The sequence below is a fragment of the Phodopus roborovskii genome, unplaced genomic scaffold (assembly GCF_943737965.1).
Source record: "Phodopus roborovskii unplaced genomic scaffold, PHOROB, whole genome shotgun sequence".
Lineage (NCBI taxonomy): Eukaryota > Metazoa > Chordata > Mammalia > Rodentia > Cricetidae > Phodopus > Phodopus roborovskii.
The window spans coordinates 6,820,698-6,846,993 of NW_026126460.1; the positions used below are offsets into that span (position 1 = coordinate 6,820,698).

General features: G+C 41.4%; 1 protein-coding gene across 1 annotated transcript in view; it reads left to right on the plus strand.

Annotated features, from left to right (window-relative positions):
* Positions 1-26,296, plus strand: part of Cdk15 (cyclin dependent kinase 15) — an 87,291-nt gene that overhangs the window by 32,135 nt on the left and 28,860 nt on the right. Inside the window, exons 9-10 of the mRNA XM_051190282.1 lie at positions 14,251-14,344; positions 21,940-22,003. Of these exons, the coding sequence (XP_051046239.1) occupies positions 14,251-14,344; positions 21,940-22,003 (158 nt within the window). The remainder of the gene's footprint in view (positions 1-14,250; positions 14,345-21,939; positions 22,004-26,296) is intronic.

A 26,296-nucleotide genomic window follows, 5' to 3' on the forward strand; every position in this document is an offset into this window, starting at 1 on the left:
TGGGAAATCAAACTGAAGTTGTCAGGCTCCTTTACCACCAAGCCCTCTGCCAGCCCCCACTGTTTTGCTCTTACTGCTATCCCAGTCGTGTGGGGACCACAGTTAGATGTGTAATGACTTCAAAGGTCTTGCCAACTTCTCAACAGTGATAAAATATTATATGGACCTTTTTCAAGGCCTTAGAAAATAGGCTTTATATAAGCATGGGCTCTGTTTTTAAAAATCAATAACTGGTCAAAATGCTATTTTTTAAAGTCCAGCTGTTATTTTATTTGAATGTGACAAGATAACATTTTTCTTATTATTCTGGTAACAGAGATTTGTAAAATATATATATATATATATATATATATATATAAAATTAATTATTACTTTCCCCCTTCCCTTTTCTCGATCCAACCTCTTTCATGTTTCTCTCCTCACTTCCTCACAAATTCATGGTCTCATTTTCTTTAATATATATAAGAATATGCAGATGATAGATAGATAGATAGATAGATAGATAGATAGATAGATAGACAGACAGATAGATAGATAATCCTAAATATATAAACACTACCTTCTGAGACCATTTAGCATTATTTGTAGTATATGATTTTAGGGCTGACCACTTGGGATTGAACAACCAATTAGTGAGCTAATCCCAGGGGAAGGCTAATTTTCCAGCTCTCAGCATACCTTAGCTGTCTGTAGTTTATTGTAGTTCTTTGTCTAGGAGTAGGGCCCTGTGAGATTTGCCCCTTCTGGATTAGCATTCTGTTGGTGTTATCCTAGATCAGGTCTTGTTTAGGCAGCCATATTATTAAAGTGTTGTGGGGTGTAGCTTCCCTGTCATTTCTAGGAGGTGGCCTCACAGCAGAATTCCTGGTCCTCTGGCTCTCACCGTTACTGCTCCCTCTTCCTCCCTGTGTCCTGAGTTTTAAGTGAAGGAGTTGTGTTGCAGGTGTGTTCACTGCAGCTAGGTGCCCTGAACAGCTGTTCTCTGCATGTTTACAGCTGTGGTTGCAGTGATGGTTTCTGTCTTTTGCAAAGAGACCCTCCTTTGATGAGGCGTAAGAGCTACAGTTATTTGTGAATATAAGAATCAGTGTTTAGAATGCAGTTAATGATTATGCTGGTTTAATGAAATAAGGATAGTGATGTCAAGACCCATGACATCAGTAGCCTTTGGTATTGCCTAGGTTGCTGGTGCTGGGTATGACTTCCCTCCTGTTCAGCAGGCCTTAAGTCCAATTAGAGGTCTGTTGGTTACTGCTAAGAAGTGCATGCCACTATCGAACCCTTAGGGATAGCTTGTCCTGTGGTCATTGCTACAGCCATGGGCATCACAGCAGGGAGGACTGCCGGTGGCTTCCTTCCCTTGGAAGCCTATGCAGCACCTTCTGGAACTAGGAAAGCTAGTTCTCAGAAAGGAGGGTTTCAGATCAGCTACAGCTCAGGTCTCCTGGGTCCTATATCTGAAGCATATGTCAATATCAGATTTTTTTTAATTAAGCAGGAATTTTTAAGCAGAGTTAAACTTTCAGATTTCTCAAAGAATTAGGAAATGAAGACATCTCCCCTCCCCTAGCGCAACCAGTTGTAGGCTCTCGATACTGGGCCATTTCTAGAGCTGTCACCTGCTACTCAACTACTCTGGGGCTGCCAGCCTACACTGCTCTGCGGGCTCAGCTTCAAAGGCTTTCAGCAGGCTCAGGCCCGCTCTACTCTTAATGATGCCTCCTGCTTGTGTTTCACGGGCTGAGTGGAGCTTCTACCCATCAATTTAAAACTTTATTATAGAATATTTAAAACAATGAGATTTATATGTAACATGTATAGGTAGATCAGTGATTTTCAATTGGGGCAATTTTACCCCCCAGGGGACATTTGGTAATGTCTGGAGACATCTTTGTCATCACAGCTGGTGAAAGGCACAGGTAGGGACGATGCTTAACATCCTGCATTGCAAAAGACAGCTCCCATGGAAAATATTTATCCAGCACAAAATGTCAGTGACATCACACCTAGAACACTGGGCCAGCTTAAGAAATGTAACACACAACCTCAGTATCCTGTGCAAGAACTGTCCCTGCTAGCCTATCCTCCACCAAAGGGGCTTCTACCTGAACTTTATCTTAGTTTTCAGTCTTTAATCCCCTTTCCCCTTTAGAAATAATAGTTTCCCATTTTGTTTGTATTCTTCATAATTCTTTTAACTGTTTTATTTTTGCCTACTTTTGCTCTTCTAAAAATATTTTTTTAATTACATTTATTTATTTATTGGGGGTAGGAGATGAGTTCAACAGCTCAAATATGAGGTCAGAAGACAACTTATAGGCGTCGGATTTCTCTTCTACCATCTGGGTCATCCAGACAGAATGTAGGTCATCAGGCGTGGCAGCAAGTGCTTTAGCATCTTACCTTTGAGCTTTGTAAAATTGTAATAAAATGGATTCAGTCTTCTGTGGCTTGTTTCCCCACTAATGTAATGATTTCTAAGGCTCATCCACTTCCTGTTAATCATCATCTTGGATGCTTACTTCATTTTTAGTTTTGTTTCTGTTATATTTTTGTGCTGTTGCTTTGTGTGTTTTTCTTGTGATGCTGAGCTGTAACCCAGCTCTGAGGCTCAAGTGTGCCAGGCAAAGGATCTGCCACTCAGTTATATCTGCTAATTTGAACAGAAGTGGTGTTTGTATTTAAGGGTTGGGGGGTTGTCTTTTGATTATTTTTGTTTCTTGAGACATGGTTTTATGTAGCTGAGGATGACCTCCTGCCTTCACCCCCACCAACACCACCCTCAAGAGCTGTAATTATGGGTGTGCACAACTATACTCTAATTTTTCTAGAATGCTTACTATGAGCATATTTGTTTTGTCCCAGAGAATATATGAATTTTCAACTTTGCAGTGTTGTTTTCCAAAGTATTAATGATAGTCAGTATGTCAGCATTGTATCATAGCATCTTGTAGACATCTACACCAATTTCATATCATTGTGTAGAATACTTAATTCACAGTCAAGGATGTAAAGAAGAATCATGGAACCATCTGAGTGTTTACTACCATCTAAATATTTACTCCCTAATACGGTTGGGGTTGGACATCTTTTTCTGGATTATCTGCTATTTACATTTTCCTTGTCATTTGTTCAGTTTTTGTTGATTTCTCCATCTCCCTCTATCTTTGTCTTGATCGGTTGATAAGAATGTTCTTCACATATTCAGGGTATTTTAAGTAGTTTATTAATTATGTGTATTGCAAGTAGCCTCTCCCAATACAGGATTTTAGTCTTCCTATCTTGATGTCATCTTTTTAGAACAAAGTTCTTTTAAGAAAGTCTAAATTACATTTTAATTGATTGGTTTGTTTAGTATGTGTGCTTGCATGTGTAAATGCTCGTGCGGTGAGTATGTAGTGAGTATGTAGGGCTCAGAATACAACTGGTGGGAGTTGGCTTCCCCCTTCCACTGTGTGAGTTCCAAGGACCCACACATGGTTCAGGTTTGTAGGTTTGGCAAGTACTTTTACTCACTGAACCATTTTGCCAGCCCTTGAACATAGTTTTTAATTTTAACATTGATGATTTCATTGATATTTTCCTAATGCATTCCCTCTTTTTAATTCTTGTTTTAAAAAGTCTTTCCCTAACATCAGGATGATATGATACACTAAATCCCTTTAAAAGTTTGTTTTTATTTTCTTTTCAAGTTTTGGGGGTTTATTGCATTTTAACTATGTGTCTGTGTATATACACATGAAACAAGGTACCTGAGGAGACCAGAACAGGGCATCAGATCCCCTGTAACTGGTATCATGGGCAGTTGTGAGCTACCTAAGTTGATGCTCTACTTCCGACACTGACTTTAATCCATGTTAACTAGTTGTCTAATTCCAATCTCTTATGCTATCTGCCATACCAAATCTCTCTTTTTTTTTAAGTGTGACACTTTACTAATTCTTTGAGAATTTCATATGTGCACACATATTAATCATGTCTACCCCCAACTCTCCCCTTATCACCGCTCAGATCCTGTCCCCCAGTTTCCCTCCTCACTCCTGTACCCTGTTTTTACTAACTCACCAAGTCCTGTTTATGCTGCCCATGTACTCATCCACTGGAGGATGATCATCTCTAGGGCCACACCCTTAAAGAAAACTGACTTTCCCTTCCCCAGCATCCATCAAATGTCACAGGTCCTCAGCCAGTGTCAGAGGCTTTCGAGCCGGGCCTTCTCTGTGATAGCAAGTTACTGGCTTGACCCGAACAAGTCCTGTGAATGCGTCAGATCTCTTCTAGATGACCAAGTTTCCATAAATGCCTGGTCTGTTTCTAAGTGCTAGTCTATCACACTGAGGTCAATTTATTCATCCTTGATTCCATGTATTAATTTTCATAGCTTTATAATAATAATTGATAGTCCATAGGACAAGTCTCCCCCCCCCCCCTTTAAGAATCTCTCACAAGGCCAGGGAGATGGCTTAGTGGGTAAAGTGCTTGCTACACGAACATGAGAATGTGAGTTTAGATCCCCAGGGCCCATGTAAGAACAAAACAAAACAAAACAAAAGGCCTGGCATGATAGCATAGACTATAATCTCAGTGTTGGGGAGGCTGAGATAGGAGAGTCCCCAGGACCAATTGAAGAAGACACCAGGTACTGACTTTGGACTCTATGCACCCCCCCCACCACCCACTGGTCTCCACCGCCCCCTGGCAACACACACACCTTACACGTACACATGAACACCACACATATGTGAGTTTTGACTCATTCCTTTCTGATTTTTGTATGTAATTTTAGATTCAGTGTTTCCAGTTATATAACTCCTAATAGAGTTTTCATTAGAATTGCACAGAATGTATAGAATATTATGAAAATAATCAGGCTCTTCATTTTATAGATATGTATGATATATATAAAGTAAGAGAGACAGAGACAGAGATAGAGAGAGTATCTCATGTACTCATGTACTCATGTAGCCCAGGCTGGCCTCAAACTCTGTGTGAGGCTAAGGATAACCCAGAATTCCATATCTTCCTGCTTGCACCTCCTTGGAAGTATGCACCATTGTGTTTGGCTTACAAGTTTTGAGCATGACTTCTCACTTGTTTAAGTCCTCTTCAACGACTGTAATGAAGTGTTATAGCTTTCTGTTTAAGGCCTTACATAGCTAGAGCAAAAGTCCTTGTAAGTGTACTTTATTGTTGATTGTTTCTCTTGGTCCTTGCATGCGGTGTATTATCTCAAGCACATTTTATTTGATAGCTCTATGTTAACTTTCCTGGACTTATATTTGTGTTATTTTTGTATGTTAAAGAGGTAAGGAAACTTTATTTGAAGCAAAACAACAGAAAAGAACAGAATATGGCACAAGAGACTGCAAGGCCTGTGAGTGATTGCTCTCAAAGGCCATCTGTGGAATTTTTTGACGCCTTAAATGAGGTGGGTTCCCTTGGAGAGAGTTTGCATGAAAATGCTAGAGATACATACATATGTACTTTTTAATTAAAAATATACCTCATGTATAGCAATGCAGTTTATACATTAGACAACATTATAATTTTGTGATTTTTATATAGTTTTAAACAAAGACGAATGTCAAAATTTCAAGTTGCAACTCCTCTCTTCAACCCCAAAGGCTAGAGAGATGGCTCAGTAGTTAAGAAGAACACTGGCTGCTATTCCAGGGGACCTGGGTTTGATTCCCAGCACTGACATAGTGGCTCACAATTTCTATAACTCCAGTGCCGGGGGATCCAAAGCCCTCTCTGGCCTCTGCAGGTAGTAGGCATGTGCATATAGGCAGAACATCCACATACATACAAACATACGTATACATTTATTTATTTATTTATTTATTTATTTATTTATTTAGAACAGGATTTCCTGGTGTAGCCCTGGCTGTCCTGGGACTTAATATATAGACCAGGCTGGCCTCAAACTCATGGAAATCTACCTTCCTTTGCTTCTTGATCACTGGGATTAAAGATGCGTGCCACCACCACCCAGCTCTTCGAAACAACTTTTTTTTTAATCACATTTTTCTCAGTGGGCTACTACAACAAATATATTCAGAGACATCGTGCCTAATTCCTATTGCACCATAGGCAATGAAATTGAATGAAAGCCTGGTTTTCACAATCTTTACCTCAAAGGAGTAACACATACTGGAATGCAACCTGGAAATGTTTTTCTTTAAGATGTTTGTTAAGGGTGGGAAATGCAGCGTAATTGGCAGAGAACTTGCTTAGCATGGTCAGAGCCCTAACTTCAATCCCCAGCATGGCATTGTGTGTGGTGGTGCATCTTGTAAACCCAGCACAAGGGAAGGGGGGAAATGGGGGAGCTAGAGTTCAAGGTAAGCTCCAGCTACTGGGTAAGTCTGAGGCCTGTCTGGGGGCTGGAAAACAACCCTAAGTCCTCTGCAAGAGACACCTTTTCAGCTCTCCGAAACAGGTTGGTTTGTTTGTTTTATTGACATCCTGTTTTATTTATGTATGTATTTATTTATTTATGTGATCTATTAATATATCTTACCTAAGTGTTGATCTACCATCTAGATCTTGAGTCGTTTACATCACTCCCTGTTAAAAGGAACTACAGACAGCTCTTGGAGGAATTATCTGATTTTAAGGTGGGAACGTGGGAATCTAAAAGGGACTTGGACCATCTTGTTGGGCAAAAATATTTTCTTACAAAATGATGCAAAATAAATGGAGACATGCCAAAAAGACATGGGAAGCCGTCTGAAGATGCTTCCTCTTGTCAAATCTGGGATACTTTTAACATCAAAGTAAATTATGAGAGAAATTAATTATAGACTAGTGAGTTAAGAGTCCATACTGGAGACAGCTGGCTAGCTAGCCAGAGGGTTGGGAAGAGAAGACCCACTCATCCCACCCCCCACAGTAGAATGCCAACTAATGACCGAAGAAACAAACAAAGAACACAAAAACCTGATACAGTTGGAAAATCACTATTTTGCAAACAATACAGTAGCACTTGGTTAGAAGAGGATTCATTGGGGCTTAACTAAAAGGGGGATGTCAGCTGAGGAAGGAGACGTTTACATGCCACAAAGCACAGCTTCCTTCACAGATTACATACCAATTACAAAGAGAAAGCAGTAACTTCATGGCAGAGAAACTTGGCAGACCACACTTTAACGGTAGCAATTAAAGGGAATAAAATGAATAATGGAAAGACTGACATGGGCTTCCTAATAAGATGTACTGAGAAGCCAATGTCATTTATCTGGTATTCCTGGAAAAGGAAAGTCTGTCTACCCACTTCCAACCTTGAGAAAGTATCAGATACGCCCAATTTAAGAAACAATCTACTGAACCAAGCCAGATAGATCATACTGAATTGAAAAAATAGAAGAACAGGTTTATTTGAGCAAAACAGCTCTCGGGTGGGTCCTCCAGTCACAGAGATCAAGGCAGGAGAAGCCACATTTAGGAACGAAAGCAGGGAGCTTTATATAGGTTGTAGGCGAGGGGTGATGATGTGTCTGCCACAGCTGGGTTTATGCCCAAGTGTGGTCAAATTCTGATCATTTTAGGCGGAGACTTGGGCTGCTGGCAACTTCAGGGGAGGGGCTGCAGCAGCCAAGAATATAGAATCAGAGGAATCAGAGTTTGTTGTTGTTGTTGTGTTGTTTCAATTATTTTTCTTGTGAAGATGCTGGGACCCAAACCCTGCACATGCCTTATACATACATGGTAGGCAAGCAGTCTACCAGCACTGCATACCGAGATCTGGAATCAGAATCTTTGCAAGCCAAGGCAAGTGAGAGAACATTGCAGATTAAAGAGACATCTCATCTACATGCAGTCCATGCCCCAAATTGGATCCTGGGAGAAACTGAGTAATAAAGAATACTATCCAGCCGGTGAGATAGCTCAGCAGGTAAAGGCACTTGCATATAAGCCTGATATCCCAAACCCACATAAAGGGGACCCCAAACCCACAGAGTTGTCCTCTGACCTCCACGGCACACATGCCCACACTAAGGATAAATATTAAATTATACATTAAAATAACTTCCATTATTTCTATTCGTCCCACTTGTTTGCCTAGTAAAACTAAAAAAGCAACACATAAATAGGATGGCAGGCCTGTCCACTTTCAAGTCATTGCTAAAAACTGGGGGTTTACACTGAGATCCTCGGAATTCCCTCTCATGTTTCCTTTTCTGGGTGATAAGAGGAGTGGGCAGAAAGGAAGAAAAGGGGCGGGGTCTATTCTGCTTTGTGTTGTATGCTCCTGTCCAGCATTGGACTCAGTGCCCTTGCAGGAAACAGATGACAGGTACCCAATGCTTCCATAAGGGAAGCAATCAGCAGCTCTTTGGGAGCACCGCTGGCCACCCTTTCAGTAGGGGGTCCAGAGGAAAGGCAACAGGCTCTGATGGATAATAGGTTTTCTGTACCTTGATATTATGTTTCTCCACCGATGCAGTAAGCCAGATAGATCATACCGAATTGAAAAAATAGAAGAACAGGTTTATTTGAGCAAAACAGCTCTCGGGTGGGTCCTCCAGTCACAGAGATCAAGGCAGGAGAAGCCACATTTAGGAACGAAAGCAGGGAGCTTTATATAGGTTGTAGGCGAGGGGTGATGATGCGTCTGCCACAGCTGGGTTTATGCCCAAGTGTGGTCAAATTCTGATCACTTTAGGCGGAGACTTGGACTGCTGGCAACTTCAGGGGAGGGGCTGCAGCAGCCAAGAATATAGAACTGGACTTTTTGGTGACTTCCCTTTGTTCGGAGATTCTGAGTGGGCGGAGTTTGGAGAGACAGGAATGGGCTTCTGGGACCCTGCAGGAGCTGCAGGAGAAAGCTGATCAATCCAACAAAAAAGGATTGTGACAAACGTTCTTAGCTAGTGTTCTCTAGTCTCCCAACACTTTCTCCTGCTTGTGTTTCTCATCCCTTTCAGTCCTTAAAAGGTCCTTGTTAGGGACTTAGGGAGAAAAAGTGTTTAGAATTGTTACGTAGACTTTATGTGATGATTCTTTTTGTGTTGTGTGGCCATCATCTCGGTCCATCTCTAGAACCTTTCACTAGGCGGTAAATTCCCACTCGCTTTCCCATCAGCCCCTGGGAACCATTGTTCATTTTCTGCAGGTCTATGAATCTGGCTGTTGAAAATGTTTCACGGAACTGGTGCTGGAATCATAGAACACTCGCTCTTCCATGTCCGGCTCCTTTCATTTACCACAATGTTTATCCTAGTTCCTACATGGAGGTTTTTTATTAAGATTTGTTTATATTTTGTGGGTGATATATGTGCATATCCATGGTGGCCAGAAGAGGATCCTGGATCCTCTGGAGTTGAAGTTATTAGTGGTAATGAGCTGCCTAGTGTGGATTCTGGGAATAGAACTCAGGTCTTGTAAGAGCAGTCAGTGTTCTAACCACTGAGCCATCTCTCTAGCTCCTAGCACACGGAGTTTTAAGGATGGCTTGATATTGAAACACAAGGTCCTCTCTTTAGTGCGGACTTCTGCTGGCTTTCCAATTATAGACAGGCATCCTTGCCTTACTCTCCATTGTCAGGTCTCCTGCGGCAAAATTTCAAATATAAAACGTGGCCCAAAGAAAGTTACTGGAAATGTCATGTGATTGCCGTATCTCGTGTCACTCCGAATTAACTTCAACAGTAAAAAATGAAACACGGATTCATTTCTCCCAACAGAATTTTTATATGCTATGCTTCTTGCATCTCAGAAAAGCTAAAAACTCCTTGAGATGGTTTTCTCCCCCAGGGGATTGCCTAAGGAATCTGAGGAATCTCTTTCTCTCTTCTGGAAGAATTTGTTCATGCTTAGAATAGAGAGAGAAAAAATTCAGAAGAGAGCCAGAAAATGCAGAAAACATTGAAGCTGTTTGTTCTAACCTGACTAAAGAACCACATTTGGAGCCATGACCTGACCCCTGGCAACTGACCTCCTAGAAGGATGCAGTTAAGACCACCTCTCTGTTTCCCACTGTGACGCCTTCATCACAGGGCTGCCTCCTCCCATCCCACTCCAGCCCCCAGAATCGCCACAGCCTGAAACCCCACAGGACAGAAAGAGCAGGGGTAAGAGGAGGCACAAAAATGACTGAAAACAAAACCAAAGAACAGAAGGAAGTAGGAGCTGGCTCCTTGGTGGGACCTGAATGTGGAGAAGATCTGGGGAAGGCAGAATAGCTGAGTTTCAAGACCCTGGGTGTTTTGTTTTGGTTTCTTTCTTCCTTTGCTCCTTCCTTCTTTCCCTCCTTCTTTTCTTCCTTCCTTCCTTTCTTTCCTTTTTATTTCTTTGTTTGTTTTTGCCTTCTTGAGACAGAGTTTCTCTGTGTAGCCCTAGCTGTCCTGGAACTCACTATGTAAACCAGACTGTCCTAAAACTCAGAGATCTGCCTGACTCTGCTTTCCAAGTATTAGGATAAAAGATAAGACCAGGCTTTTAAGACCCATGTTCTTAAGCCGAAAAAGCAAATGAAAGCTAACACTCTTCTGAAAAATAAATTGCATAACAGGATGACAGACTGGCTTGTTTTCAGAACAATTATACCCAGAAAAGCCTTCAGCTTTAAAACATTTAGCTCAAACTCATTGAGTACAATAGTCATGGAAGCCTTAGCCTCTAGCTTAAAGAAAACATTAGATAAAATAATTAAATATTTATTCAAGTATTATAGTATTTAATGGATCCTCCAAGTACTGAAACATAATTGATTCAGTATTTTGTTGTCTTGTGTTTGTAAAGCATGCATACAAACATAAACGTGTGTGTATACATGACTATACATATTACATAATTGTACCTATATGTATATGAGTATCCTTAGACTCCAGATTTGTTAGGTAAAGGTTTGAAGCTACCTTGACTTGCAAATGGAGAATTTTAAACACCATCATTTTATCTCTTTAACACTAAGACCCTGTGCTATTTTGAAGTGCTTACATAATGGCATACATGTTCTAGGTCTTGCCAAAGTACACTTTATGTAACTTCATACATCATCCTTGTATAGATGATAAAGGATACCATGAAACTGTCTAACAAAAAGAATTCTTTCTTGACTTCCCACAGTCACAAGTATAAAAACACTGCTGGTAGAGGGAGTGGCTCAGTGGTGTGCTAACTTGACATTTGAGAAACCCAGGTTTGGCTTCTAGCACCATAAGAAGAAGATACCATGAAAAAGAGACACCTCGTTTTAGGCAATGAAAGCTTTCTTGGGAGCATGGGAAAAAACAGGTGAATTGTAGGTTTACACCTACAAATAACTATATTGGGTTATTTTGTTGTGATGGTGTTAGATTTGGGGGGAGGGGTTGAGAGTTGTTTTGTTTGTGGGGTTTTTTTCAACTCCCACTCTTCCAGGAACCCCCAACATGTGTCTCCCACCTCTTCATCCTCTCGTGAAACATGCAGGTCCTGTGCAGGTAGCCACAGCTGCCGGAGTGTTTGAGTACAACTGTCGTTTCGTGTCCAGGGGACGGCACCAAGCTGTGCTCTTCCTACCTCCAGCTCTTACATTCTTTCTGCCTCCTTTTCGCCGATGTGTCCTGAGCCTTAGGGTGAGGGGGAGTTTGATATAGGTGTCCCGTTAAGGGTGGCTATGTGGAGGCCATTTGGCGGTACTAGCCAGCTATGTTTCTCTTGAGCCATCCCCTGCTTGACCAGTACTAGCAATGGCTTTAACTGAACTACAGGCTCCCATTATGTCTATTCTCCTCTGTGTGCTGTTCTTTCACATCCGTTGTCTCAAAGGGTGAGAAACAAAAAGAATATAAATAAATATTTCTTTTTTTATTTTCACTTTTATTTTGAGACAGGGTCTTAGTCTGTATCCTAGGCTGGCATGGAACTCATTGTATAGCTCTGGCTAGACTTGAGCTTGCAGTCATCTTGCGGTCCCAGCCTCCCTGGTGCTGGAATTACAGGCACGTGTCACCACGTTCACTCAAGAACATGGGTATTTAAACATAAATGAATGAGAAGCCTTGAAATGACAAATAATTTAGAAAACCCACTCCAAGGTATTCTTCATCAGATGCACAGGCTTCATTTGTCTAATCGAAATGTTTGATCCCATTTAAAATATTTTTGTACAGCAAAAACTGATTTAGAAAAATGATTCTGATTTCTTAAAAAAATCAGAATAAAAATAAGCTGTTTCTGGAGGGATGGAGAGAGAAAGCACCTGCTGTAAGGAGTAAGGTGTCCCGTCCCCTCCCCCCCCCCCACCGCCGGTCTGGTCCCGCTGCCGCGCCAGTTCCAATTAATACACCGAGACTCTGTATTTGCTATAATGCTGTTGGCCAATTATTTGTTTCTTATCGGCTAGCTCTGTCTTAAGTATTAACCCATTTCTGTCAATCTATGTATTTCCATGTGCATTCATCTTACCGGGGAATGGGCTGGCGTCTGGTCTCCCCATCTCTCCATCTTGACTCCTCCTTCCTACTTCCTCTTTCCTCCTTGTTTCCTAGTCCCACCTATCTTGCTTTCCTATTGGCCAACAGTGCTTTATTCATTAACCAGTATGAGAAACATATATACAGAGAATGACATCTCCCATCAACCTGCCGAGCTCAGTCTAATCTACATTTCTACAGAATGCCAAGAGTGATCCAGTGTAATAAACCCAAACAAAGAAACGGGCCAAAGAAATAGCTTTTGTCTATTTAACATTAGATAGGGTTACATTGCAATCTTTCTTTTAACATATCTCCTATCCTCAGACAAAACACAAAATAAGAATGAGTTTTAAATTTAATTGTCCTTTCTCCTACACAATGCTTTCTCCTTCACAATCATTAAAAAGCAAATTAAACAGACTAAGTCTAGAGTCTACAGAAAAGGTAAAGACTTATGTATGAATAATTCTTAAGATTGTAATTCAAACGAACCTTATAATGCATATTTAATACTATGATTATTTATAATAAAATGTTTTACTTAAGATGTCTTCCTTGTTATGTCACACAGGGATAGCAGAATAACTAAGGGAGGGACTGAAGAAATGCTCAGAGAGTAAAAGTGCATTAGTACTCTTCCAGGGGACCTGGATTCCATTCACAGCACACACATGGCAGCTCACAACAGTGTGTAACTCCAGTCCCAGGGGATCTAATGCACCATCTCTTGCCTCCATGGGCACCAGGCACATATCACATCCATACATACAGATACTCACACATACACATAAAAAAATCTTAAAAAAAAAAAATAAACACGTATGGAGTAAATGTTGGTGAGTGAAGAAAACCCTGCAAACAAGAAGGTTTGCTTCATTTTATACCTCCAGGAGCCAAATGGTTGAGACTCAGATGTGTTTAGCAACATTCTTCTAGCAGGAGTCAAAAGTAAACTGCTGTATAATTGTAGAGTCACTTAGGAGTCCAGCACTGACGACTCTTGGTTCCCTATGGCTTATTTTAAGACTTGCAGCATCATCAGCCTCATAATACAGAGGATGAAGCCATGGATTAGCTCATCAGAGAGTCTGAGTCAAACGCTGACTGTACATACATTTTAGGAACACCTAAACCAGTTTACTTCATTTAATGGTCCATATTTTTGCATGTATAAGTGTGACATATTTATTAGAAAGTAATCTATGCTTAATTAAATTTATAACTCCTTCCAGTAAGGAGAAAATAAATTTTTACCACATATAATAGGATTTGTAAAACCTGAGTGTGTACATGTATGTGTGTGTAAGAGAGAGAGAGACGGGGGTGGGTGAGGGAGACAGTGTAAGGATTGCAATGTTTTTTCCTCTTGCTTAAGCCTCCCAAAGACTAGGAGTATAGGTGTGCTCCAGCACACCCAGGGTTGCAGTCTTCAAAAACATTTTTAAGGTTTTAATTGACACAGAGTAATTGTATGTAGTTATGAAGCAATGTGCTTTTCTCTCTTAATGGTGCATACACTAGTATCTTATGCTGATAGCATCTTAGGTTTGCTGATTTAAATGGGGGTTTGGGGGCTTTCCCACACCACAGAATAGGGAGCTGGAGAGCTTGGATGACTTAAGGGTTCTAACTGGAGCCCGCTTCTAACTGTTACTACCTTGGTCCACTTTGACAAGATCTCTTTACTTTTACTGTCCTCCTTTAGGAACTTTCCTGGCCCTGGGTTTTTAATACCACGTGGCCCCTATTTAACAGTATCCCAAGTATTTCTCAGAAGGAGACATTGTAGCTGTTAGGTTTTATATGCTCGGCCTCCTTGTAAATATCTTGTTTCCTTTGCTAGGGGTGCAGGCTGCATCTTTATTGAAATGTTCCAGGGTCAACCTTTGTTTCCTGGGGTTTCCAACATCCTGGAACAGCTGGAGAAGATCTGGGAGGTAAGACAAAAATTACTCATAAGAAAAAAGAAATACCTCCATTGCAAACTTGGAGCCAAATTTGCCTTCAAAGCTAACGAAGTGATCCATCTGCTGAAGTCACTGAGCTGTGCTCAGGGCGATAGGAACGATGACATTTGCCACAGAAATGAGTGCTGAGGGGGCCCCTGCCATGCCATGCCAGCCTATAAGCCACCCCACTGAAGACGTTTGGGTGTCCATTTTCTCAGTTCCCAGTGGCGTTTTCTGCCAGTATTCCTTGGCCATCCCTACATTGTTAGTCTTCACTTTAATTCTGCCTAGACTTGGCCAGAATCTTCACCAACAGGAGATAGGACACCAAATTTTCCTAGAACATCATGAAACAGGCTTCCCATGTTAGTGTTAGGGAAGCATAGGATTTGTCATTCTCTTGCATGTGTGTAAGAATGTTGTGTGGGAGCGTGAGTGTGTACAGTGTGTGCATATATGTGTATGTGTGTGTGCACATGTGTACACATGTGTATGAATGTGTGTGTGTATAAATTTGTGCATGCATGTGTGTCCATATGAATGTGTGCGTGTATTTATGTGTATGAATGAATTGTGCATGTGTGTATGCTTCCATTTCTTTTTTATTATTTTCCTTACCTCATCTGCATCCCACTGTGCTTTACTCTTCTTTGCTTTATAGTCAGTGACATAGCCCATACTGTATATTTACCCCCCCCTCTCTCTCTTTTTTTTTACAATTTTTCCTCTTTTGGTAAAGTATATCTAAAATTTGCCAGGTTGGTCAGTGTATACTAAGTTACCAACAGGTTTGATAAATTAAGTCTGGCCATCTTTTGCCTAATAGATCGTAGGTAATCATGATGTTGTACATATTTTTTTTAAAGGAAAGTACATATATTAACTTTTTTTTAATCACAAGGAAATGACCAGTGTTACCCAAGCAGTGGTGGTGCGTGCCTTCAATCCCAGTACTTGGTAGGCAGAGGCAGGTAGATCTCTGAGTTCAAGACCAGCCTCATCTACAGAGCAAATTCCGGGATAGCCAAGGCTACACAGAGAAACTCTGTCTCAAAACAAAACAAAAAAAAAAAGCAGGCAAACAACAACAAAAAAAGAGAGATGACCAATGTTTGGAAAGTTAGATAAATGTGCCCTGATATTAATATTGCACAGTACACAGATGTAAGCATCACATGGGACTGTGAGACAGCTCCTGGGGTAAGGGCAGTTGTTACCAAGCCTGAGAACCCAAGCTTCATTTCTAACCCACACCATGGAAGGAGAAAACTCCCACAAATTTTCTTCTGACTTCCACACAAGTGCCACCCCAACATACACAATATAAAAATGGATTTTAAAAAGATCACATAGCATCCAATAAGCACTATGAAACAATGAAAGTAAAATGAGATGGGAAATGTTACTGTTTTAGCAATTAAGTGTATAGTGCACTACAGTCAGGCCATTAGCACTGTTGGGCCAGCATCTCTGCCATCATTTCTAGCACTTTCCAAACATCCCAAGCAAAAGCTTTGCAGTCATAAACACGGTCCTGTCCAGCCTGCCCAACTCAGCCCCTGAGAATCTCTCATCCACTTTCTGTCTCTATGGATTTGTGAATAACACATCACTGGAGTTATGTAACATTAGTCTTTCTGGGTCTGGCTTATTTCACTTAGCATAATGCTCATTCATATTGCACATGCATCAAAGTACTTTGCACTGGGGGTTTGTCAGTTGCTGTGCTTGATGCAGCTCCTTGTCTTCAGATGAAGATAAAATGTGCTGTAAGACACAAATACATTGTATATAAATTAACCACTAATAAACTTTTTGGATACCTGGAGGATATTATGGGAAACATGGGACAAAATAGAAAGCATTCATTCACAAATTTTTTTCAAGCCAAAGACTTTCTCTCTGTCTCTCTCTGTTCCTCTCTCTCTCTCTCTCTCTCTCTCTCTCTCTCTCTCTCACACACACACACACACACACACACACACACACACACACACAGGGAGGGGGAGAAATGGTTTTTTGATTTTCGTTTTTTGTTTTTAATTTCTTTCTTAAAAAACTTTCTTGTGCTCTGCTATAATTCCAGTACTTGGAAGGCTGAGGTAAAAAAAAAAAATTTCCTTGAGTTTGAGAGTAACCTGAGCAATATAGAAAGAACCAGCTCATCCAGCAAGACCATGTTTCTCTCTTGCTCTCTCTCTCTCTCTCTCTCTCTCTCTCTCTCTCTCTCTCTCTCTGTGTGTGTGTGTTTGTGTGTGTGTGTGTGAGTGTGTGAATGTGTGTATGTGTGTGTGAATTTGTATGTGTATGTGTGTGTCTCTGTGTGTGTGTCTCTGTGTGTGTGTCTCTGTGTGTGAATGTGTGTATGTGATAGAGATGTTTCAGTCACTCAGCTGCCATTGTTGTGTTCCTGCAATGCTGTCATCCTTGTCCATAAGCAAGAAAGAACACTTAGTACTGCTCGTCTTCACCCTGCAATGGCCCTTTACGCATTTGAAAGTTTATTTTTTTAACCTAGTTACTTAATATTTACTGGACATTAACCATATATAAATATTCTCGAGAGACTAAGAGAAGCAACATGTGACAGAAAAAAAGGGAATATGAAAAATGTGTTGGATGTGATGAATGACGTCTCAGTAAAACATATGTGAACAAACATAAACTGAGAATACTGGAAAAGGATGTGTATGAAGAGAGCTAATATAAACTGTAATACTGAAGTGAGGCATGATGGCAGAATGTTTGAAACACATCATATTTGAGAAGAACATAAGTATATCCATAGGTACTATTATTGTTTGCAGAACTGTATATAAATTGAGCTTTAAAAACACATTTGGTGCCATTTAAACAACCACACACTTCAAAAGCAATCACTTTGCAGTTCTTTGCATTTAGCACAGTGCTCAGAAATCGGAACAAGAGTGTACTAGTTTCCCTGGCTCTCTGGTTGGTGACTGCCTCTGCCATGTGAAGGATATTTCTGCAATGCAGTCAGGGGAAGACACTCTGCTTGAGTCAGAACATAAGGCATCAAAGACCGAGTGCTGCAGTCAAAGCAAGTGTGTCTTAATGAATCTGTCCCACATATCTTGCCCAGAAAACCATAGCCACGCCTATCTTCATCTTCAGCACACTAAAGGAAACCAAAGACCTTAGTTTGACATTTATGACAACTTATTGCAAATTTAAATCAAGCAAGCATATCAAAAGTAAAACTGGCCTGGAGTAAGAACTCACGAGTTCTGAGCACAGATCTAGCTTTGGATATGATGGAGAGTATGTCTACATCTAAACTCTGAGTCTTACTGTCTTACAGTGTGCTCTGTGCTGTGGCTCCAAGAAGTTATGGCTCCTGCAAACAAAATTCAAAGAGAACATCATAGCCTCTGTCATCAACATCATCATTTTTACTGTTGTTGTTATTATTTTGGTTTTTCAAGACAGGGTTTCTGTGTGTAGTTCAGGCTGTCCTGGAACTCACTTTGTAAACCAGGTTGGCCTCAAACTCATAGAGATCCACCTGCCTCTGCCTCTGCCTCTGCCTCCTGAGTGCTGGGATTAAAGGCATGTGCCACCACTGTCAGGTATTCTTATCACTTAAAAAAAAAAATAAAACATTTGGTGTATGTGTGTGTGTGTGTGTGAGAGAGAGAGAGAGAGAGAGAGAGAGAGACAGAGAGAGGCAGAGAGAGAGAGAGGTGCATGTGAGTGCCTGTGCAGGCCTGAAGACTGTGTCAGAGCCCCAGAGCTGTAATCAGATGTAGTTATAAGCTTCCTGGTGTTGATTCTGGGAACTGAATTCCGTCCTCTGAAGAGCAACAAGTGCTCTTAACCACTGAGTCATCTCCCTAGCCCCAGTTCCTATAGTTTTACATTATAACATTTTCCTCTGTTCATTGGGTTTCCCCTTTAAATTAGTTATTTCTGGAGTCTGCATAGCTCCATAGCTCACTGTTGACTTTGATCCTGTCCCAGGAAGGCAGCTCTGTATTGTTTAGCTAAGTGTTGTGGCCAGATTCACTTAATTTAAGCAGATCACCTATTGTATCTATAGTACCATATTCTAAGGAAAACTAGACAAAGTTGCTACATTCGGTGACTTTGTTTTGTTGTTGTTGTTGTTTTGATTTTTTTGCATGTATTTTTAGGTAGGGGAGGGCACTGCCATGGCATGTATATGGGGATCAGAGGACAACTTGAGGGAGTCAGCTCTGTCCTTCTACTGGGTGGGTTCTGAGGGACCAAACTCAGGTCGTCAGACTTGGTGGCAAGCTCCTTTGCCTGCAGAGTCATCTCCGGGGCCCAACTTTGTTGCTTTTTAACAGCATTACCTCTCAAGCAGTTGGGCTTTTCTTTTTTCTTTACAGAGGTATGTAATCAGTGGTAAAATGCAAAATAACAGTAATAATTGTATCTCAGTTTGGTCTCCTTGTGCAAAATATGTTTGTAATGGATGTGTATTTATGTCAAGAAGGAAGTCTTTTGAGGGTATGAGGACAAAGCAGATATGAAAGGACCATATAACTTTGAGCACAAGTGCTTTATTTTTTAAACTACGGTCTTTATCTATTTACTGTGTTCGTGTATGTGTTTATGTGCGTGTATGTGTTCATGTGCGTGTATGTGTTTGTGTGTGTGGATGTTGGTGCATGCCACAGCAGGTGTATTGAGATCAAAGGAAAGCTTTGATGAATCCATCCTCAGCTTCCTCGATGTTGGTTCCAGGCATCGAACTTAGGTCATCAGATCCCCAGGGCTTCCCAAATGCTAGGCAAGCTCTCTACCACTGAGCCACTCCTTAGCCCCAATATGATGTTTTGTACTTATACATTATAGACTGGCCAAACCGAGCCATTTAACATATACATCACCTTACACATGTACCTTTTTGTGTGTGTCTTGAAGATAATTTTAAGGTGTATATGTGTTATATTCCTACTGCAGTAAATATAAGCCATCTCTTTGACATGCTACTTCCTTTTTTTTTTTTTTTTTTTTTTTTTTTCCCCAAGCACACATGCAAGAGGGTGGATTAGATATCAGATTTTTGAGCAGTCTCTGCCAATTTCCATCATGGTTATACTAATTGATATTCTCACCAACAAACAAAGAGCCAAGGTTACTACCTTTTCTCCACACCCTAAGCAACACCCTTCTTTTGTCATTGGTGGGAGCAGGGTGTTGAGATACGGTGTCATGTCTTGAACTCCTGATCCTCCCAAGTGCTGGGACTACGGGTGTATACCACCATACCTGGTTTATGAAGGAAGGGGATTGAGCCCAGGATTTCATGCACTCAACTAGCTGAGTGCTGAGTTGTATCTTCAGCCCTTATTGGTCTTAATTTTTTTTTCCCAATAGCCATTCCAACAGACATGCAGTGATATTTTCATGGTCCTAACCATGGTTATTGCTGTCCTAACTGGCCTTTCTCTGATGATTAGTAATGTTGAACATATTTATGCCTTTTGGCCAATTGTGTGTCTTCCTTTGAGAAATGTCTATTGGAGTTTTTACCCATTGTTTTAAATTAGGTGATTTGTTTACTTGCTGTTGAATTCTTTGAGTTTCTTGTGCATATTAGATATCAACCCCTAACCAAATATATAGTTTGCAAATGTTTCCTACTGTTCTGTAGATTGTCTCCATTCCATTGTCCCTTTTTCTAGAGGCTTTTAGTTTTATGTAGTCCTATTCATCTATTTTTCTTTCATTTCCTGTGAAGTAAGTTAGAAAATCAACCTGATTGCAAAGTTTCTGAAGTTGTATCTTACTAAATGAGTTTTCACTAAATCAATAATCAAATTTTTGTCTAAACTTCTAACGTCTCAGTTTAATAAAATTTTCCAGAAAATTTAGTATCCATCTGGCCTCAGTTAAACATAATGCAAAGTAACCAAGGAGTCTGGTAACTTTCACCTTCCAGCAAATATGGATGTGGTTGCTATTCATTTCCTGTATTGTTTCTTCCTCCCTGACTTTGTTTTCTTTCCATTGTGCTTTGCCAACCAACAGAAGATGAATGGGTACCCATGAGTCACACCCATGAGTCACACCCATGAGTCACGCCCACTTGTCTACACATGCATCTGTGCAAATACAGATGACAGGAGGCTGAGAAAGAAGAATGAGCTTCCCCTCCTCTGGGCTTCACCCACAAAAGAAGAATCCAGGATCCTCAGAGTTCCCTCAGGCTTGGGTTGGTTGGTAGGAAGAGCCTATAATCCTCTCAGTCACTTTTTGGTTTGTTTAGAGAATGGATCAAAGCTGAAAGCTTTTACTGGGTGGCATGACTTTTCAAAATATACTATGTGAGGGAAAATAGCACTTTTGTGTCTTTTGTGTGAGGGCAAGCCCGACATAAGACCCCACATGCATACACCTCTCCACCAGGGACCCGTCACCACACCGATAGACTAAAGGTCCTGAATTCTTCATTAATTATATCCAACCAGATAATTAGCTTCCTGTCGTGAAATCTAGGCCAGTGTCTATAGTCCGAATATGACAGAAACATAGACTGAATATGCTACAAAGACGACTTACACTGAGGCGACGCAAAGCAAACTACTATTGCATCACCAGCGTGTCACAAAAGCCATGCTACTCAGACTCCTACACACACTGGCTGTGGGGTTTATGCGCATCTTTGCAGTAATAGCTTCACCCAAATTCTGTTTGGTTTCATACTCCAGAAGACCTTCATTTTCAACACTTCATCTTCATTAAAAGCTTAAATTTGGATACCTTAAGCATAGTTAGGACTGGCAAGATGGCTCAGGGGTTAACTCTTGCTACACAAGCCTGGACACCTGAATCTGATGCCCAGAACCCACATGAAAATGAGAGAACCAACTCCGCACAGTTGTTCTCCAACACCAACACCCCCCCCAATACGCATCCAGAGACATTGGGGATGGAGAATTTTTTCAATTAAAAAAATTTTAAAGCACAATCCATCTCCTTTTCACATGATGTTACCATTATAACCTACCAGTGGAAAGCCAAATTATAGTCTAAGCTGCTGGATGTGGAGAGAGCAAGAAAACAAGATGAACTTAGTAGAAAAGGCAGAGGTTGGAGCGGGCTCATTTTTAGCCAATATTCCACCGCCTAAATGTCAGTAATTTGAATCCTTTTTAATGTGAGCACACCCAGAAACAGCTGAACACCTATGCTGAGGCATGATCCAGGCCCAGAGCCTCTCCTGCCAATCAGCTCATAGCACTGGGATGGGAGGTGATGGACAGCCTCTCCTGCCAATCAATCAGTTCATAGCACTGGGATGGGAGGTGATGGACAGCCACGCCTTAGGCTCCACATCCCTAACACTGCTGTCGTGCAGACTGCAGAGTGCAGAGTGTGTTAGTGGAGACGACCTCAGGACTGTGGGGATATGGTGCGCTGCACAATAAACTAAAAAATGTAACTACTACAAGTTCTTCCTCCTGGACATCAGTTGGCTCCATGTGGCATCACCGAATTCTTCATTCCTCCCTGCTTGTCCCTTGTGTCTCTGTGCCTGCTCCATCCAGCTGGCTTCTTATCTTCCTTTCTCTTTCTCTGGCTCTGTGTAGGTACTAGGAGTCCCTACAGAGGATACCTGGCCTGGAGTTTCTAAGCTGCCTAACTACAATCCAGGTAATACTGAACTAAGTGTACTACATTCTGAGAATCAGCAATGCCAGGAGAGTATTGGCTACATAGGGTGTCTGTCCATCTGGCATTAGACCCAACAAAGACAGACTGCTACATTTGTATATTTTCCAATGAAACCTTTTAGTTGTTTGCCTATTTATTTGTTTGTTTATGTATTTATTTAGAACAGGGTCTCACTGGATAGCCCTAATTGGCTTGGAACTTCTTGTGTAGACCAGGCTAGCCTTTATGTCCCATGTGCTGGGATTTCAGGCTTATCCCCCCATGCCCAGCTTAATCCTTTCATTAAAAAGGTAGTGAGGTTAAATCAGTTCTCTCCAGTGATATAAAACCCAAGTAGCAAGGTTAAAAATAATTAGAAAGGACTGTTGCCATGGTTGTCTACATCCATTTTCAAGTACACCACAGCTCAAAGGTACAACATGCTTTGAATCCCATGAGCAGGGAATTGTTCTCACTGTTGAGCCCATGACCATCTCTAAGGTTATTTGCTACATGGTTCAGCCTTGTATAAAAGGAAAGCTAAAGCAACAGAGGGAGCTAGAGACATACTAGACCTAGTATTAGCCAGGTAATAAGCCTCCAGAGAATGTCTCTCTGCCTAAACAACTGGTTATTTCTGTCACACATGGTCCTTTACAAGTAGCTGCTGGCAATAGATAAGGAAGCATTAGAAGTATTATCCACAGGGAAATTCTTTTAGAAGTGGTCAGATAACCAAGAAGTCATTTCATGGCATTAAGAGAGAGTTGAGGAGATAGCCAATGAGCCAGAGGATGAAGATGGGCTGTCTCAAAAGCCCTGGAAGCGAGAGATGCAAACATCTTGGACACAAAGATACTAACCTCTACCTGGCAGGGTTAAGGGGGACATGCACAGATAAGGACACGACTGGAATAAAAGTGTTCCAAGATAGATCAAGTATCTTTGTTTTCTTGCATTGTTCCATTACTAAACCCCAAATTTCCCCAAATTGTCATTGTAGATTTTGTTGATTTTGTTGTGAGGTTTTCCTGGAAGAGTTTCATGAGAGCAAGAAATTGCTGGGAGACTTCAAAAGCCATTAAGGAAGAAAATAAAAATCAGGGTGTGGTGGTATAAGCCCATAATCCCAGCACTTGGGAGGTTAAAGCATGAGAAATGTAAGACTAAAAGACCAAGAGAAGAGAGAGAGAAAGAGAGAGAGAAAGGAAGATGAGGAATAGACAAAAGACATGAGAGAGTTTCTCTTTTACCCTGTACCCATTACTTTTATTCAGAAAGCTATTCGTAGCCATCAGTCCTTTTAAACTAATCAGAGTTAATAAAACTCTATGGAGAGTTAAAGACTCCATGAAAGCTAAAATCCTTTCAAGTCCTTTCAACCTCTTCGTGAGCAATCATATTCCTTACTTAATGGCCTTAGAGTCATTTAGAACTGCTTTACTGTCTCTGTTTTTCAAGAGTTTGACACTCTGGTCTTGAGGTGTAGGAAAGGCCTTCCCTTTGGTGTGAGGTGGAGATAAGAAAGAAAAGGCTGCTTATGGAGACCATGGTTCAGTCAGCATTAACTCCTGGCTCTAGTTGCCATGGTTTCTGGGAAAATCCAGTTCTCATCATTTCCCATGCCCTCCCTCCCTATGCATTCCTCTTTGCCTGGGTGAAAATGGACCCACTGGCCTGCCCTCTGCTCCCTAACACAGATATAGGCAGAAGCTGAGAATCAGAAAGCATTTAGGTGCACATGCCGTCGTGAGCACAGGCAGCTACTCCAAACTTCAAATACTTGCTTGGGTTTCAGGTTGGTCTAGGCAAAAGTGAGAGAGATGTCTCTATGACAGGTGGTCATCAAAGTTAGGATCATGGCCAAACTCTTCCTGCCAGATTCCATGCTAAGACGCTAACTGGATCCTGTGAAAACAGAGAGAAATGCATCAAAGTGTTCATTTTGCCACCATGTCTAAATGGTGCACAATTTTATTTACAAAGACAAGCCTCCAGTCCCAATAGCAGCAGGGCTTATGCTTTGCATTATTGTCTACACCGGTTTAATTCAGAGAAGTAAAGCTGCTTTGAGAACGTGCAACCTGCTAGACACGTGCAAGGTGCTACAGTAGACCCCAGAGCATGGGTGTGGATTCTCACTGTTACTGCAGTGCTTGTTATGGAGAGCTGTTTCTATGGCTTTGGGAAGCCTGTGGTTGTGGATCCGGCGGAGCACAGGGAATGGAGTTGTACCCTGAACCACAGCCAGGATTTCCAGGCCTGCCTCTGCAAATCTTAACGTCTAGAGTATCTTAGGCACGGGGTTAGCACTATATTAGTAACTCAATCAAAAAGGACCATGTTTTGAATGGATCATCAAGTTTCCTGTGGCAGGAGCAAGTCTTATGAATAAGCAAGTCTGTCTTAAGGCTCACCCACCTCCCCCAGCCCTGACCTGCTGCTGCTCCCACAGGGTTGAGCTGCAAGAATTTGGGAAGCACGGGGAAGGTGGGGTGCCAGAACATTATGAGTTATCCTTTCTATCCAACTGCACCCCTGTTCCTATTAACCACCCCCTCTCCATCCTCCCCTGTCCTGCCTGCTTCCTGGGATCTGGTTATCTGCCACTTTACTCTCCTTCCTATGAAATCAACATTTACTTTTTGCATAGAAGTGTGAAAGGAGATTTGTCTTCCTGCCAACTTAGTTCAATTAACATAGTGTCCTCCAGTTTCATACAAGTTACTAGAAAGGACAGACGCCTATTGTTTTTATGGACGCATAGTATTCTGCTACATGTATACAATGCATCTCCTGCTCCCATTTTTATTTCAGTTACCGCCTACCTTGGTCTATGCCTTGGCTAGCATATAGTGCTGCAGCGAATGGACATTAAGTGTAACTGTGTACATGGCATACTGGGTTCAGTTCCTTTGTGTATATGCCCAGTAATGAGACTGTGGGATCACAGGGTTTTTATTCCTGGCTTTCTTTTAAATAAATATCTGCTCTGTTTTTCCATGTTGGCTATATTCGTTCATGTGCCTACCAATAGTGAGAATTTCTCCTTTTCCATATCCTTACCAGCATTTATCATCACTACCATCATCATCACCATCTTCACCACTACCACCACCATCATTACCACCATCATCATTACTGTTTGTATATTGGGTTGCTTTTTTAGTTTTTGAGGACAGGATCTTGCTATCTGGCTCTGGATGATCTGGAATTCACTCAAGAACATATGCCAGCCTCACATTCACAGTGACTCTTCTACCTCTGCCTCCCAACTGGCATGTGCCACCACACTCAGCTTACCTTTTGACTTGTTGGTAGTGTCTGTTCTAACTGACATTGGATGCAAACTCTTGGTTTTGATGCTCAGTTCGCTGAGCTAAGGATTACTGGTTGACTGTTTTTCGTGTCCTCCTTGGCCATTCATGTGTCTTTTTTTTTTTTTTTTTTTTTTTTTTTTTTTTTTGAGAAAGATTCATTCCAGTTATTTACCCATAAAGAAAATCGTGCGCCACTGAGTTAAATTCCTAATACACTCTTCACCTAGCACAATGGAGGGTGCTTGGCATCTCTGAAGTTGTGTGGACTCTGTCTGGAGGAACCCTGCTGACTCTGATGGGGTGTTGATCCCAATGAGTACCAGCTTTCTCCCAGTTCTATTGAGCAGAGTTTTACGTTGTGGTGTGTTATATATAGCCGCTTGTACCTAATTAAATCTGCAAGGTGAGATGGGTGTATCATGTTCGAGACTGCCTCCTTAGCTCCTTCCTTCCTTCCTGTCCTTTCCCCACTCCCCACTTTAAGCAAGCTGGGCTGAGAACTCTCAATCCTCCACTTCAAAGGGCCAGTTGTCTTATTTTGATGTGGGCAGATTGAGGAGTAGGCTTTGAAAAATAGCCCCCCCCCCTTTTTTTTTTTTTTTTTTTTTTTTGTTTAATCTTTCCTCCTGGGATGGCTTTCAGAGCCGTATATCCAAGTGTCAGCGAGGGGGTTCTGATGAGCCTGGATTCCCAGACTCTCAGCGGGATCACCCTCTAACAGGAATATAAAAGTGAAATATTAAAAACCCTGGAACGTGAACTCCATCTACTGAGTAGCCAGTGCCTTGCCTGCTTGTACCATAGGGGAAAAAAGATCTTGAAAAAAGAGGAAGGAGGAGAAAAAGGTCTTTGACTATGAGGTTCACAGGGCTAGTAGAGCATAGTAACTTCCCCTCAAAGGAGTGGGTGTTGCTCTATGCCCCCCTAAAACTCTCAGCCTTTGACCCAGCCGCCTCCTTCCACAAGGCACCCC